Consider the following 17,572-nt stretch of genomic DNA (forward strand, 5'->3'; position numbering starts at 1 on the left):
GAACACAGAACAGAGTGTCGACCAATAAGAAAACAAAAGGTGTCCAATCTAAAGTTAAGTACATTTTCCCTTTAGACGTTAATTAGCTTTTAAATCTTTTAATTTATAATCTAAAAAGAAAACATCCATCTCAGGGGTAAAATCGTAATTTGGCCTTCTGCTTCTGTGTGCTTGCGTGGTGGGTATATGATTACGCTCTTCCTCGGCTTGCGGATAAGCGGACCGGGTCACGTGCTATATGAGAGTAACATTCGATCAGCTGCAATGACCGAAACTGGACGGGATGCTTACTAGTTTAGGGCGATGAGCTTTCGCTGGAGCGTGGATGACGAGTCATCTTTGTATTGGCGAGGAGATTGTTCGGTGTTCGTCGACTTGGACTGGACTCTACATAAAAGTCAGCAGGCACGCGGGAGCTTTGCTCCCCGGTTGACCTTTTAACGTCGGCGTGTTCGAGACAGCATAATGAGTTATTTCAGTAATAATTCATAAAAATATTTTACCCTCTTTTTTTTTTAATTTCTTTTCTTTTTAAGCTCGTGCACTGGATTAGAGATAATTACACTTTAAACTGCTCTCCTTTATCTCCTAAATCCCTACAAACATCTCTCTAATTCTCTTTTCCTTTCTCCCATCATAGTGGGTATATTTGTTATGTGAGTTCTAAGGGCATAATGATCCTTTAATATTTTTCTTGTTAACAGTGTCAGTTATAACTAAGATAAATCTGGGATCTTAAACCCTCTCCTTGTTTAGAGTGAGGCTTTTTTATAATTCTCAGATGATAAAGATGGGTTATCACAGTTCCTTATGATAGCTTTCTCTGATTGCAAATGAGGAAAAATAAACAAATTGGATATTATGATAAAGACCCAAGAGTTTAGAAATAAATCTCAATGCTATGTTTGCTAGTTTGGATTAATTAAGAGAGGGAGGTAAGTTTGAATCATGGGAGCTACGATGATCTCATATGCTCTCTCTGTTGGATGGAAGCTATCCCAGAATAAGTATGTAGATGCATTCATGCAAGTGAATGGACTGAGCTCACTGCACAAGATGGTAGCTTCAACTCTCCCTGTTCCACAGCATCCCCTTGTTGCTTCCTCAAATCCTAACATAGATATAAGCACACAAAACAAATTATTAGTCCTCAAATGGAGAATCCTTAGATGTCGATCTGAATACATATATATTTATATAGTTTCTTATTTATGGGTATATTATTTTAAAGTTGATATATTTGCTTGTATACCTCTCAGATCCCTCGACAATTATATGTTACTTTTTGATGATTATAAGTTAAGAGTTATGTACCATAGTTGGAAGGATGCATCATAAGATCAAGCAGTGAATTGTAGGCATCCATGTAGATGATGTGGCTCCCTTGAAGATTAACAGAGAGACTTTTTAGCTTCATGGTTAGCTCACTGTTGAGATTAATTGAAGCTTGGTTGTATGTTTCCACACAATCTCTATTCACTCCTCCATTTAGTGTTCTTTCCTCAGGAACACAGCCTAAGGGAGGAACTCCTGCGACGGCGATCCGACGAGCTCCTAGATTGTAGAGATCCTGTTCAATAAAAAGAACACATAGGAATATTAGCTCATGATTTTGATGAACCATTATGATCATTCATTTGTGAGTTCATATGTACCTTGATAAAGCTAGAAGCAGACTGAACTATGAAGTTGATGTATGAAGGGAGATCATAGCTTTTTCTGAGAGGGGTAGTGAAGTATGTAACCATTAGATCATTATTCCCTGCAAAGATTAGGTAAAGGCTTTCGCGGATTATAATCGCTGCTCTTTCGCTGCCTGCAATTAACTCTATTTTCCTTTTGTAGTCTTTGAACATCTCTAACTGATCCCATAATGTGAAAACTGACTGAAACAGTCAGGAGGAAGCATCAAGACATCATTAGTGGCAAACTTATGCTTCAGGGGTGAAAGTGATCAGTTGTTGCATTTGAGACCAGTCATAACAAGAATTCAAGTTGGATATGCTAGTAATCAGAGTAGCTAAATGATCAATCAGATACTTTCTTTCTTCATTGGCCAACTTTGGAGCTAATCTCCTAGATTTGGTGTGTGTTATTAACTCATAATCATTGTCTAATCTGCATGATATTAGTTTGTTCTCTTGCAGAAAATGCAGGGTAAGAAAGAGAAGTAGAAACTGTTATCTGATGTTTTTTTTATGGATTCTTAACTTGAATCCTACATCAAAGTCCAAAACTCCAAACATGAAACACCAATTACTGCATGTAGAGTTCAAGTATATAACTAATATGTTAATTAAGCCAAAAGATGGGAGATTATACCACTAACTCAGCTGTAATGTTGTCATATCCAGCTCCACCTGAAGCAAAGCTTACACCAGTAAGCAGGTCTTGTTCACTGAGCTGTGGATCCAGATAAGCTGGCAAGTACTCCTTGACTCCTAACTGAGACACTGCACTTTTTGTTCCAGTTCAGAATTTTGGAAATTGAGGAAAAGAAAAGTTTCTGATCAAAGACTGCAATAATTCTGAACTGGGTCAATGCATGTTCTTGTCTTACCTATGAAGTCTGTAGGAATTTTTCCATTGCTGAACCTTCCTGTTGCTCTCTGTCCTTTGAAGTCCCTTCCATATGGAGGGAAGTTGCACTTTGTAAGCGTTGGGATGCCATTGTTATTGCCCGGATCGACGATCGAGTCGCCGAACACTATCACCGCCGGCACCCGGGGCGCAGTTTCATTTCCGACTAACGCTTGTGATTGAATGGTTGGCACCATGAGTGAGAGAAACAGCAAGGTGAGATAAGGAGTTGCCATGGAAGGTGCAGTTAGGTGCTTGCAGTGCGACTATGTAGTGAAAAATATATACTTATATCGAGAAGAAAATAGCTCAATTCTGGACCAACCATGTTCGCATAACTGTTCCAAGTTAATGTTTTATAACTTTTTTTAGTTGATGGAGATCTCCCGGATATATAAATTAGACATATGACGTATAGGCAAACACTTATAAGAAATGGGTGGCAAATGAGTCCGATCACGAGCAACAACAGACCAAAGCAAATGCATGCAGACGTATCATGTCTACACCTAAATGGCGCAATGGACTTACAAGCATTGAAAAATAGGGTAGGAGAAGAGGATACGTCAGATACTCTGCAGTCATAATAAGCTCACACTCTCCTTCCTTATCTCGATTATATTTTTCAATCCTTGCTCCCTTTCACATCCACAAACCATTGAAGCAATTAATCTAGACAGAAGTAAATACATGTGGTTCAAGTTTCGATGAATTCAAGTAAATGGCAATCCATATGGGGGAGTTGCATTAAATAAGAAGAAACCCATTTCTCCTTGTCTTTATTGCTTACCTATCTGACTGCAACTTCTTCCACAACCTCCCGTTTGAGGAGCACTTAGAAATCTGAGCAACGTCAGGTTCTGAGTCGTTGCATTCAATCTCAAAGAGCAAGACAGGCCCAGACCAAGTCATTGACTCTTGTTGCTGTGTGATTGTCTGGCACAGCCTGTCTTTGTTGCTGGCATGAGACAACTCGAGTGAATCGAAATAAATGAGAGAAGAGATGTGTGGAAAAGGGGGCGAAAAAGAGGATGTTTTGTTTTGTTTTCTCGAGTACAGATGAAATTATTAATTTTAGCATAAAAGCAACACTGGATTGGAAGAGAACAATGATTCCAAACAAGTGAACATTTTGATGCCCTTTTGTTAGATGTGGTTAAGTGAGAATTAACTGCAACTATTAGTGTTCTATAAAATTTTCCCTATTATGTCAGATAGGGGCCAAATGCGAGTTAGAGCACCAAGAAAGGAAAACAGAGAGAACTTTTGTAAAGCCACGTCAGCTTTGAAAGATTCTTCCTCAAAAATACAAAAAAAAAATAAATAATAATTACAGATTTGGTGAGTGCAAACTGGGGAAAAAACCCATCCGATTCATTTTATTTCCAGCTTCTATCATCACACCATCACTTAAACAACATAACCGTTTGTTTGTGTACAAGACCAACTCAGAGTTACATTTGAAAGTCAACTAAATTGTTTTTAAAATATACATATTTAAAATAGCCAAGCCATGATGCTGTATTGATGAATTTGCCGTCAATGAGCACTAACAAGGAAAGGATGTTGGCACACACCACACTCTATTGTTTCTGATCCAGATGCTGGAACTTGGACCTGCAAATGAACATCATGACACACATAAGTACAGATACAGGCACATAACTAAAGCAGATCATCTGCAGCCAAATGCAGGAACTTCTTGAAGTCGGACCACTTGCTTGTTAGGCCTTTTCGCCTACCAAACCAGTTGGAAGAGTTCTAAGTTTTTGATTTTTGGCAGCTAAATTGGGAATTCCAAAATGTTGGATGATCGCAGGAAATTCCTGCTGCTGCTGCAGTCAGGGCAGCAGAATTCCCACATAAGCTTCCAGGAAAACAAGTAGAAAAGGTCTCTATATATGATAGATGTCAAGTTTAACCTGAAGATGAACTGTGCAGGTAGGGCATGCAACTTCCCTCATTTGCCTCCCAGATCCATCCGACTTTGATCCTGTCAAGCAGCACACCAGAGAAATGTCAGGCAATGTATAGAGCATGTATCAGGATATCGGGAATAAAAGTACAAGTACAATACCTGAAGATAGATTGAGATTTTTCTCCATTTCCTCCTGTTCAAAAGCACCAATAAGTTTAAAAAAGTAAAAGATATTAAAAGAACAGTTAATCCTACAACTTCAGTCTATATTTATTTCTGTGATTAGAAATGGGGAAACCAGCCCTCCCCACCATCTTAAATTCTCTTTCTAAAGCAGATTTTTGGAGCTCTTTGGCTGTCATAGACTAAGAGATAATATGGATCGACCAATCCACCAACCAGGCTTAAAAGGTTTAATGACAAGTGCAGGAGTAACCTGCAGGCAAACACTTGTACTAAGACCATGTTCCATTAACGATACTAGGCCTAATAATTAAAATGACTGGCACTGACAATTTTTGTTTAGTCCAACAGGTTGATAGCACCTTAAATCTAAAAGGGTCGACCCCAGGCAGCAACCAGCTGTAAGTTAACCCATTGAGACACTCGAAAATTTTACATTGCACTCTACAGTCATCTTCCTTCAGTTTAGGGAAGTGCCCAACTGAGGATGAGGTGTCCATTTATATCACATACTGAAAAGCACAGCCTCTCAAAGGGAATGCTTCGTTGCCAAAAGTGGGACTTCTGGATACCATATGCATTTGGTATTACTGAAAAGATGAATTTTGCTTTTAAGAAAGTGAAAGCAGGAAGAGGGTGGAGTCAATTATAAGACTAGAACTTGAAGGAATTAGGATTTCGGAAAACACTCTTTCTAGTTAGGAGGGTGACAAAATTTAGGAAAGTGAAGGCGATTGGGAGAAAGATTAACCCTAATATTTTCATCCATTCTCTTCCAAATAAATATAAGAAGTATACTAAAAAACTTTTCCCAACCAAAAAGCCACAATGTGATGGTAATGGAGGCTGCTACTTAACTAACCCATTGATGAGTCTTTTGTATATTTCTTCCATAAATCAGATGGGCCAAGTATAAATTCTGCAAAGTAGTAAAGTTGCACCAATTATATATACCACATTTAACATAAAGAGCACACCTGAAGCTTTCTAGCAAGATCCTCATGACTGTGCAGTCCAACAGGTTTATTGGCAGATTCCCTTGCATAACTCAGCCTTTGAGAAACTTCAGCCTGTGGAATAAATGATGAGAAATCCTTGGACCTGAGTGAGCAATAGAGAACATATTTTGTCTAGAGATATATTTGATACTGTGATAGTTCTTGATGCTACTACCTAATTAGAAAAGACCAGCTGCTTAGGGCTGTTATCTCCATTTTCTCTTTGTTCTAAACCATGCAAATATTGACATACTTTTGCAAGCAAATAGAAATTTACCATGCTGACTGGACAAAACGAAAACCTCAGTCAAGTTATTCAGAAAATGGAGACAAATGGTAACATAAAAGAAGATACCAGTAATATACAGTGGATAAATCAGCAGATATAAGTAAACTGAATATAGTTACATTATTATTACACAGCTAAAAAGATAATAGTGGAGCAGTAAATGAAGAATAAATATATAAACTATCTTAAAAATGAAGACGCCTACGACCACAACCAAGCACAGAAAAGATACTGGAACAACACATGACAAACATAGCAGTGCAAACAAACATGTAAAGCCTCCTCCATTAAGGAGAAAAAAACTACTAAGAAAGACACCTGATATATATTTGGAAAGGTTTCATGAAAAATACTCCTTAAGAATATGCCAGAGCCATATAATTCGAATACTAACAGAAGCTATACAATCTTAACCTGAACCAATTGAACTACAATAGAATTTGATGAAAAAGGAATACCATGCATCTATCACAAACTCGGACTGGTTGAGCATTCTCATCGGCAGTGAGAGCAATTCTACCCTGGGTGCACTTGTCGCAAAAAATATCACCACAATTCCTACAGTGATGCTGAAAAGCAAGTTACCTTGTTAGTGAAGAATATGAGACTTAAATCGTAGCTGTGGAGGATGAACTATAAAGTACATAAACGCGCACCCTTCGGACAAATGCTCCAAAATCTGTCCCACATGATGGGCATTTACTGACTGCTTCATCTGGCACCTGAACAGACAAAGGAACACAACAGCACTAATTAAACTAAGGCCTCCAGAGAAAAGGACCAACAAAGGACCAATAAAAGTTACATTAGCCTATAGGATTGTGAATCCAGAATAATCTAAAAACACATCCTTCTAGCAGATCATTATTTACAAAAGAAAAAAGATTATGAAAGAGATGACTGTACTATGATGGTGTTAGACAGTGGAAGAAAAAAATTAACACACAAAACCTTACCCAGTGGTCTTTCTCCTCATCGCCTGGTTTTATTAAGTTCACCCAATCAACAAGACCTTTCTTCTTTTCAGTTGGCTGTTCAGACAGCTTGGCAGCACCAGCAAGTCCTTTGCCTCTAATAAGGCTATTTTCACCCATCTCCTTGAACTATTATTAGAAGAACCCAAGAATGAGAAATTCCTGGTATAATCTACAAACATACCATAATTGACAAAAGTATGCAGAACAATGGAAGGCATGAAAGAAAATATTACCACAGCAGATTTGTAGAAGAGAAGAGATGAAACAAATATAAGTATAAGAAGAAGAATAACTAAGTTCAAGTCATAATAGCACGACAAAACACCAAGCAGGAAAGATTCCTGCATAACAGCAATGTTCCACCATGTATTTTGCCCAACAGTTTAAAGATGAAAATTCAACAAGAAATTGTCAAAGAAGAAATATTTAAGGTATGGATCATCTGATGGCCAGCTCTTTGGGTTTCCATTTGTCCTAGTTATCTAGTTAATACTTAATACATATTAATAAGAGCTCTTATATGAGTTATATCAAATACTCAAACAACCAGCCTATAAAATCAGAAACTAAAGGTAACGGATTATACCCTGAACGAATTAGTACATGGTACAATTTACAAGAGTTATCAATTCGCCTATCAAGATTAAGTCCAGTCTATCATGTTCACTCAGTTAAAACAGTGCTCAAACAAATAATGCTGAACAACTTATCATGGTGAACTCTTATAGCAATATTTGCCATTGTCATATCATACTGAAAATTTCTCCAGACAATTAGTTACAAGTAAATTTAGCTAGTTTATTACAATATTAGTGATGGAAGCTCAATGAAAAGAGCAGAATCTGAGTGAAGATTAATTCAGCCACTCGGAAAAATGTCAAATTATGGAGAAATATTACAAAAAAAAAGTAATGCTTTCTCGCGTAGAATGATGCACTTTCCATCAGTACAATCTACAATTGGAAAACAAGTAAATTCATTGACAATAGATTTGGGATTTGTGACACAAAATCACATAATGAATAATGGTAGTCTCTTTCTCAATAGTCAATATTACAAATAAAAGACCACCAAACCAGCAAGGTAGATAGCATGCCAAACCTGCACTGATGCGGCTGTCACCGTGTCAAGAATGGTGCTGGTAGTATAACTGTTTGATTTCAACCTTATTCGTCTTGGTTCAATGTCAACAGAGCTCTTAGACCAAAAGGCAAAGATAGACGAATCCAATACCTAGGTAAAGAAGTCAATAGAAGCAATGAAGTAATCTGCTTCGAATTGAAGTTAACATACAGTCATACACTTAGTATTGCAATGACCAATTCAGCTGACTTACTTCCCATTTTGTCATGGTATCAAGGGAATAAATCCTCAATGTCCTGTTGCTGGTGGGATCAAGCATCCGAATTCCATCCAAACCAACCTATGAGAGAATAGACTTAATCACTAAAGCACAAAACAGATAATAGACAAACTAAGCTACATATGTTATTAAAAGCAAAGTAGGAGGGCCATGAGTTAAAGGAATGAACGGCTTTTAGAATAAAATCTCAACTACTTCTATGCAATGGATGTTACAACCAAAAAAGAGAAGATAAAATTTGTTGGAAATATCAGCTTAAACTTGAAAATGCCAATTTGACATGATATCAATAAATAAATAAAAACTTTGCTCTATTTTCGACTTATTTCCAATTTGAGACAATATTAATAATCAACAAAGAAAAATTCAATTCCAATTTCTTCTCAATCCAAACCTGGCAAAGGACATCCATGGTGCTCTGCCCAGACCCTTCTGCCAACAGCTTGACCCGGAACTTTTGCACCCCATTCTTCGCATCTTGCTGGGCATCCACCTTCGGCACGGCCCTAACGATCTTCATTGCATTGCCACTACCCTGCTCCTTCCCAATCCCACCCGAAGGCAAGCTAATTGACCTTCCATAATCATCAAACAGAGCCGAAGATCTGGAAGGCGCCGTTCCCCTCGCACCATATGGCTCATTCTTTCCCCCATCATATGCATATACACCCTCGCTAAGCCCATCATCCGGCACGCCGCCTTGATCGTATCGATACCCAATATCCGGCTTCTTCCCATAGAAATCCTGCTCAAATTCCGAGCTTTTGCCGTATTCACCTGTCACAGCAGGCACATACCTCGAATTGTCGTTACAATACCCATCATCTTGATCAAATCTACCGGCGGCGCCCTCATACGGAGAAGCAAAAGCCGAACTGGGATTGGGCGAAGACTGATACGATTCATAGGAAGGGAATTGGGGCTGGGAATAGGAAGGAGCAGAAGGGGTTACCTCGCTATTCTGGGAATAAGCCGGATAGGAATACGGGGAGTAAGATGGGGCGGAGGCATAACTCGACTGTACCGGATTGGAAGCGGGGAATTCGCTGGTATTAGGGCTAGGGTTAGGGTTCGGAAAGGAGGGAGCGTAGTAAGGGGGGTAGTAGGGCCGCGGCGAGCTGTAATCGCTTCCTTGCTGCATCTCCGATCGAGAAGAGATCGAATTCAAGACCGCGGTCGCAATCAAGGACAAAAGAAAGATGAGGGAGATAAAATTAGGGTTAGAATTTGGTTGAATCCGAGAGGAAGGAAATGGAGTTGTTTGATAGCTTTCGTGCGCCCTCGTCTCCTTGGGGCTTCGGGAAGAAGAAACGCTGCCTTCGTCGTGCGGTAGTTATTTTCAACTATTACGTAACTTGGCGGTCGAGGATTACTTTACATTAACGTGCTCGCGTAATTGGATGCCGTCCATCTGATAACTATGAGATAATAATGAACGGTTTTGATGGGTATTTAGCTGGTTTTTATATGTTTCGCGTTCTAATAGAACGCACGGTAACTTGGGCTTCAAAGATGGGCCTCAATTGGGCTTAAGATATGGGGCCTGGATATATTACAATTTTGAGAAAATTATACTAAAATTTATTGCCTATTTCTGTATATATATTAACCTCATAAATTATAGAAAATCTCTTACCTTCTAACTCTAACTGAGTTTAAAAAAATATAATATTTCTGAATTTTTATTTAGTAAAATGATCATTCTATGGACTAAAATTAATGATGTGACACCTCATTTATCATTTTCTCAATAGTTAAAGATAAATATGTTATAAAAAATAAATAAAACTATTTATGTAGAAATAAATATTATTATCCTAAACATTTTCTCTCCACCTTTTCTCCTCAGCAGATAACAAGGGAACAATGTAATTATTATTATTATTTCTTGTTTTCCCTCTCTATTCATTAATATGAATATTGATTATTTGAAAATAGGTATTCTTATTTATTATTCTCAAAATAAAATATTTATACTAGAAATAATTATTCCTATTTTTATTAGTATTTAAAATAAAAGTGTAATGATAGATATAAAGTGAATAAAAAGATAAAAATATATTTTTGATTTGATATAAAGTAGATTGATAGGATAAATATTAATTATAAATTGATAATTGAGTTAGTGCGCGATAGAATATTTGATTGTTATTATGGAATAATGGATTGTATCTCTAGAATAATAATAAAAAAAAGTTAACCCTAAGATAAAAGGGCCACTTAATATACAACAAAAGTATAAAGCTATACAAAAATTAAAAACAATAATTAACACATGCAAAGGAATAAAAAGAATAAGATAGGAAATACCAAACTAGACTACCAATGCTTAGGCCAAGATTTTGGCAAATGAGACTTTTGCACCTAAACAAAGAATTATGTTCATATAAGCTAAATCTAAGTTGCCATTTAGCACAATTAGCTTTTCCCTTCCCTTTTAAGCCTTATATTTATCATATATTGCCATGCTAAGCTACAATGAAGCTTCTTAATGGGAGTTGTAAAAGAAGAAATTTGTAGACATCTAACACAGTTAATCAATTTGACTAAAAATCTATGTTATTAAATTACCAACCAATAATATATAAATATTTTTAACACACACCCCTTCAAGTGCAGAGCCACCCACAACCTTCATAAAAGTATAGCTAGTAATAAAAATTATAATATATATATAAGTGACAAAGTTTTAATGTGTACTATGGATTTGTATTAGGAGGACATTGTAACACTTTGAAGGTCTAGGACATGAAATGGAATCATCAAAACAAGACCTTATAATATGTATGATTGATGACCTATATGGCTAGAAAGGATAAAGTGGAAGTTACTCATGGGACAGGAGATTGTGCATTAAAAGGTTCCATAAAGCATGGGATAGGTAACTTGATGGGTCCATATGCTTCACCTAATTGATATATCTCCCATGTCTCTCATGTTCATGGTCTATTTAGTACTGCTTGAAAAAGTTGTGGATGTGTAATAGATGAGAACATAGTGGGTGTTAGTTTGATTGTAATTCATGCCACTTTGAAAATTCTACATGTATTTTTTTTTTAACTCTTATAAAATCAATATTTGCCATGCTAAGATACATCAACATTGATGACTTTACTTTACTTGTTAATTTACCAATAAGATGAGAACTTGAACATATTTTATATGAATAATTTAGGGAGATCAAGGAGTTGATACATCCCTAACCCTAGCATAGCACCGGTAGGTTTGCCCCCTCTTCTATCTCTTTTATGTGTTGCTAGGGTGCCACCGATGCGTATGCCCTCTCTCTCATTTCTAGCGTTGCTCTTCTCTGATGGGACAATTTCGTCGATGTTTGGCAAGGTGCGAAGAGGTTAAGCTCTCTCTCTCTAACCTTGTTCCCCTTTTGTCTCGTCTCTCACTAGCACCGACGACGAGAGTGGGAGTGTAGGAGCTCAAGCTCCCCTTATTCATTGTATTCCTTCGCTCAGCCATGAAGAGCTCCGTTTTAGCTTTCTTGCAGATTTGCTCAATAAAGGTGTAGACAAAAATTTTGTGGCCTCTCCTCTTCTATGGAACTGGTCTCCAAGGAAGGAAGGGTGTCATCTTTTTCCACATCAATCAGTGTTCCAATTGGAGGCGGCATCTCCATTATGTAGGATTCGTGGTGGTACTATAGAACAATATTCATCGACTCCTTATGTTAGTCTCGACAGAGTCAGACGATTCGTGTTTCTCTTAGGGCTGGCTTTGTCAAAGATTTTTGGATCTATCAAATTTTCTCGAACCGTCACCCTACCTTCTCTTCTCTGGCTCTTAATTATGCTTGAGTACTTGTACTGATACTATGCTTTTACTATTATACGATCTGTTTTCTGCCAAAAGTTTGAGCTTGTGTTTGGGTTGGGGGAGAGGGGAGGGGAGGGGAAGGGAGGGGGGCCATCCGGCCATGCCCTTTTTATGATACTATTTTGATGAATTATAATGATATGAGTCGTACGAAGCTTTTCCCTTGAAGAAAAATAAAAAAATAAAGAAAAGAAAAAGGAATATTAAAGGAGGTACAAATCAGACGGTGCCATACATTAAGTCCGTACTATCAAAATCTGGCAACATCTCACCAATATCGAAGTTGGTCAAAAACAAATTGAAGACCTACTAGGAGATCCCACGACTAGCCTAGCCCTAGCCCTAGTACGATATATTAAACTATTTACTTTGTTTTTCTTTTTTTCTTTTTTTTTCAAATTAAGTCTAAATAATTTGATAGGAAAAGGATAAAAATACTTGAAAAAATAGGTTAAGAATATTTTTATCTTTTTATACTTAAATTGATTAAATATGTATTTAGAGGAATTTACATGCAGGCATACAAATAAATAAAGGATAATTGAAGCCTAATATATATATATTTATATATGAAAAAAATAAATAAATATTTTTTATAAATGTTGAAGAAGAACACATACGTTTTAATATTAATATTTTTAATGCATTAAAAATTACAATTTGAAAATTGAACGATAATGAGGACAATGTAAGGCATTTTTTGATAATTATTTTCCCCTGTCTCTCTCTCTCTCTCTATATATATATATCTATAAAAATAGAGATAGAGAGAGAGAGAGAGATGTGTACAATTATAGATGCCATAATACGCATGCATGACATAGTCATGCATCTATGCGTGGCCCATTGGAGGGGCCAAATATAATATAATATAATATAATATAATATATAATTTAATGGGCATATCATGCGAGAATGGAAGCTAATTTTAGGATGCGTTCATATACTATATATACTATATAAAGAACAAAAGTGACATGGTATGCATGCATCTACAAAATCGCATCTGATTCGTTTGATATGGATAGATTTGTCCGCTGGCTTCGCTTTTATGAGGGCATTAGTCAAGCAAATATAATGAGAAACACAATACGTTAGTATTTTATATAAATATTTAGTAAACCAATGATATTATTATAGAAACCCTAGAGAATAAGAGGTATAGTAGATATAGGTAACCCTAAGAGAAAAGATAAGCCTTTGGCCGACCTTATCTCTTCTTATCCTTAAGTGGATATCTCCGACAACATTAAAGACGTCTCGACAAATAAAAAGCAAAAGGCAGAGTGGTTTTAATAAATCTTTTTCTAATTCATGATATTCGAGAAAGAGAAAGAGAAAGAGTAGAGTTGAAGAATTTAGCATCAAGGGAGGAGGACATCAGCCAAGCATTCCTGAAATGAATTAATGGCGAGTCTTACAAACTCAAAAGAGCGTTAGATTTACAAAGTCCACAGCATGCAATTTACCTAAGAGCTAAGAAACAGAGAAAAGAGCATTCATTGCAAACATTCACATATATATTGTTATTTACTATACAATCTATAATAATAGAGAGAGAGAGAGAGAGAGAGAGAGGTGGCGAATTAAGTTAGAAGAAAGTTGAATTGGTATCTTCTTACATTTCCTTTTTTTTTTCTCTTTATTTTTTTTCCTCAAACTGGAGCTGATGAGGTTCTCAGCAACACTCGCTTGACAGGGACTTGCGCACCCATTGCCAACCTCAACTACAAACAGTCACAACCTCACAAATTTACTAATTAATGACTTTATATATACTTCAATCTCCCATATATATATATATATATATATATATATATATGTAGATATAGATATAGATAGATAGATATACCTCATCAAACTGGCGCCTAAGTTTGGAGTTCTCATCCGCTAGACGTGCAACTTCGATCTCTAAATCATTTGTGTAAGCCTACAATTAATAACAAAAACAACAAAGAATTTATTGATCATAAGCTCAAAAGTTGATTTTTTTTGTTTGTTTGTTTGTTTGATTAATAAATAACAACAACTGCACCACCTGCTTCCTTGCTCTTGATCTTGAAGCTGACTCCCTGTTCTTGATCATCCTCTTCTTTCGGCGTTCGAGTTCGCCGCCGGGGCCGGTGTCGGGCTTCTTGGCCTGCGCCTCCCGCTTCCTGCCACAGAGACTAATGGGATCCAAGTGATTAGGAGGTGGAGGAGGAGGAGGAGGAGCAGAGGGGTTGCCATTGTTAATCTTGTCCTTGGCATAGGTCGGGTGGTGGTGGAAGAGGTTGAGAGCCGTGAATTGATGTGGATTTTTAGGTAGGGGATGGGTAAGGAGAGGTGTTAAGGTTAAGGTTGGGTGGTCATGGAGTGAGAGAGTTATATCCTTCCACACCTCTTCCATGCTACCTCCTCTTAATTAACTCCTTAAAACTAAAAGGAGAGAAATGAAAGAAGAAGAAGAAGAAGAAGAAGAGGAGGAGGAGGAGGAGGAGGAGATGAGAAAGTGGAGAAGATTATTATGGCAGCTATTCTTCTATACTGCTTTTGTTGGTGTTATTAGATGCCCAGATGGTAGATTGAGAAAAAAGAGGAGAAAGGATGCTAATTGTTGCTGCTCACTGTGGGTTGATGCTTTTGACCTATGAAAAAAATGGGATCTTGGTACAAGATGTACACTAAGAAACGCAGGCCATTCATGTGGGGGCTTACCCATTGGGTCTACCTGCTAATTTCCTCAATACTATTTGTAGTAGCAAGTAAATGGGATTCCCCAAGAATGATGGGGCTTTTTGAACTGCTTCTTGTGGTGGACGAGAGAGAGCAAAGAGTACCCTTTCCTTTGGTCTTGGATGTGACTGATCTACATCTGAGATCTGAGCTGCTTTAATGGATTGGTAGATGGAAAGTGCATAAGAAACTCCCTGCCAAGTGCCAATTCCCAAGTTTTGAATCACTCTCATATAATAATATATTAAGAATTCTTCTTCTTCTTCTTCTTCTTCTTCCTTTTGTTTTCTGTAGAGACGATCACAAGACGTAGTAGAGCTATAGAGGTGTGTAGATGATTAGAAGAGAAAGAAGAGTAGGATAATCAAGCCCATTCTATACTGCTGCTCTCTTTGTGGATCCACAGTCTGGAATCACTATATCTATAATATATGCTACTCATACATGAGATTCTATTAACAAGTACTAAGTACATTGGCTTTCTTCTTCTTGTGGGTTCACAGTGTTTCATATGCCTCACCCCCAACAAATAGGATGACATGGAAAATTACATTAGAAATCCTTCCAAGATTTCAAACTCCTTCAAATCAAATGCACACGTCTACTCTTCTCTGCAAAAAGGATTAGATAGAGAGATTTCAGGTTCAGTACTAACTACATGGGCTGGGCTCTGATTGACATAGAATGGGCCAGGCCAGGCTCATTTAAATAACATCCTAGATGTTTCAAAAGTTTAAAACAAAATTATATTGAAATTATAAAAAGGGTGCTCAAAAAGCTCGAAATTATATATATATATATATATATATATATATATATATATATATATATATATTGAGTTGAAAGTTCGATCTAGGAATCGTTTTTATACATCATTGACGAATGATGAACAGATAGTCGTCGACTATCTTCTTCCAAATTAATAATCCAATATATTTAAATAACACTGAGTTGACTTTGATGAAGTCCACCCTCAGTATTACCCACAGTTACTATGACCCTCAACTTATGCGCCGCGCCACTTTAAAAATTACTCGCGAGACACCACAACGGAAAGCCCGTCCAAGTTCTAAGTCGGCTTCTTAAATAAATAAAGGGAAAAAGCTAAAAATAGAAGAAGAAAACCACGAATACTACCAACTCTCTAAAACCGCGAAAAGAATGGAAACGCGAATCCCCTCTTCGTCTTCCTCCTCCCTCCCTCCTCCTCCCCCTCCGACGCCGCCGCCCGCCGACGCCTTCACCACCACCGAGCTCGACGCGGCGGAGCAGCTCGTCCAGCTCAGCGAGAGCACCGGCGAGTCGCCGGACGCGTCGGCGTCGGTTTCGTCCTCCTCGCCGAGATCCGTCAGCACGAGGGGTAACTTCGCTCCTCCGCTGCCGCCGGAGGCGGCGGAGGACGACGAGGACGAGGACGAGGTGGGAGGATTGCGGCGGAGGAACAAGCGCTACCGTCTGATCAACGACGTCTACTCATCGACGGCTCCGGTTGTAGCTAAGAAAGGGTTTCCCGAGAAGAGGCAGCAAAAGACGAAGAAGAAAGGTGGATAGAGAATAGAGATAGATAGATAGATAGATAGATATATGTAAATAAAGATAGAGTTAAGAGTATATCTAATTATATTTAATTTTGGTGTATATTACTAGAGGGTTTCATATCTGATGAACTTTTAATCTTGGGAAAATGTATATATGATTGACGATGATGATGTTTATAACTGCATTGGAAACTGAGAAGAGATTTTTCTCGATTATTGTGTGAAAATTTATGCCTTTGAGAGTTTTGAATTCATATTAGCTTGAAGGAAAACTAACCTTTTGCATGCATGAGAGTTTGTGTCGGGGTGGGGAGGAGGCATGCAATATAAAGATTGCTGCTTTAAAATTCAAATTCAATTTTGAACTTGTTATTTTACCAACTTTTTAGTGGTAAATCTAGGTTTTGAATCTATTCTATATATATAAGATGGTAAAAGATATCATGGAGAGATCGGAGTTTAGCATAATAATCACTGTTCCTTTTTACATCTCTCTCCTTGCTTGTAACTAATAATTCAAATACTATCATCTGTTTTGTGGAAACTAACATGTTTAAATGAAGAGCAAGTTGCCTGCTTGTATTAAGTGCATGTAGATTTACATGCACTCCTGTGAAGAAGATACAATCATAACATACAACTCTCTGCAATCAGCCAGCAAATTCTCAATCCATAGATGTCTCAAAATAAGCTTATTCGAACTATCAAAGTGGCCTGGAAATATGCTATCCTGTTTCACTTCGTATAACAATTTGATTACATTGATCGTTTGCTTGTCAATTTAGATAAAGCTTTACATGAATTTAGTTAAATATATACAATCTAGAGTACCTCATACAAGGTTGAATCCACACACATAAACACCCACAAAAAGAAGGAAAAAGGTAGAGGAGTAATTATTAGTGAGGAATAGATAGACTCTAGAAAGTTGATAGGTGTGTCACTCATCCAAAGACATCTTTGTGCTGCCTATTCTTTTAGCAAAATCTGAGGTGATCTTTCCTGGGCCATGGAATGGGTTGGAAACAGCATCGTGCACTATGCAGCATGGAATTCCCTGTAAAACTGAACACCGACGTATACATTATTTGGCGATGTAGATCATCAGAACATGTTTCTACACAGAAAGATAGGATATAGTGCGATAAATTACATGAGGATTCAATATATTTTGAATAACATA

General features: G+C 37.4%; 3 protein-coding genes across 3 annotated transcripts; all 3 read right to left on the bottom strand.

Moving 5' to 3' along the window:
• Window positions 1-908: 908 nt before the first annotated feature.
• On the bottom strand, window positions 909-3,492 carry LOC140770649 (GDSL esterase/lipase At5g42170-like). The gene is made up of 7 exons (XM_073111902.1): window positions 3,371-3,492; window positions 3,177-3,252; window positions 2,561-2,846; window positions 2,323-2,453; window positions 1,656-1,886; window positions 1,315-1,570; window positions 909-1,111 (listed from the first exon to the last, which is right to left on the bottom strand). The coding sequence occupies exons 1-7, from the start codon at window positions 3,490-3,492 to the stop codon at window positions 909-911; spliced, it is 1,305 nt and encodes a 434-aa protein (XP_072968003.1).
• A 442-nt stretch (window positions 3,493-3,934) lies between these two features.
• LOC140770180 (protein FREE1-like) lies at window positions 3,935-9,618 on the bottom strand. The gene is made up of 10 exons (XM_073111231.1): window positions 8,703-9,618; window positions 8,282-8,368; window positions 8,047-8,178; window positions 6,925-7,071; window positions 6,625-6,690; window positions 6,427-6,537; window positions 5,659-5,751; window positions 4,658-4,691; window positions 4,503-4,573; window positions 3,935-4,197 (listed from the first exon to the last, which is right to left on the bottom strand). Exons 1-10 carry the CDS (start codon window positions 9,447-9,449, stop codon window positions 4,120-4,122), a joined length of 1,566 nt encoding a protein of 521 aa, XP_072967332.1. The 5' UTR covers window positions 9,450-9,618; the 3' UTR covers window positions 3,935-4,119.
• Window positions 9,619-13,525: 3,907 nt separating this feature from the next.
• On the bottom strand, window positions 13,526-14,997 carry LOC140770875 (protein FD-like). The gene is made up of 3 exons (XM_073112192.1): window positions 14,175-14,997; window positions 13,989-14,066; window positions 13,526-13,863 (listed from the first exon to the last, which is right to left on the bottom strand). The coding sequence occupies exons 1-3, from the start codon at window positions 14,523-14,525 to the stop codon at window positions 13,792-13,794; spliced, it is 501 nt and encodes a 166-aa protein (XP_072968293.1). The 5' UTR covers window positions 14,526-14,997; the 3' UTR covers window positions 13,526-13,791.
• Window positions 14,998-17,572: the final 2,575 nt, after the last annotated feature.

Source organism: Typha angustifolia, chromosome 11 (assembly GCF_048772165.1).
Source record: "Typha angustifolia cultivar Huaian chromosome 11, ASM4877216v1, whole genome shotgun sequence".
Lineage (NCBI taxonomy): Eukaryota > Viridiplantae > Streptophyta > Magnoliopsida > Poales > Typhaceae > Typha > Typha angustifolia.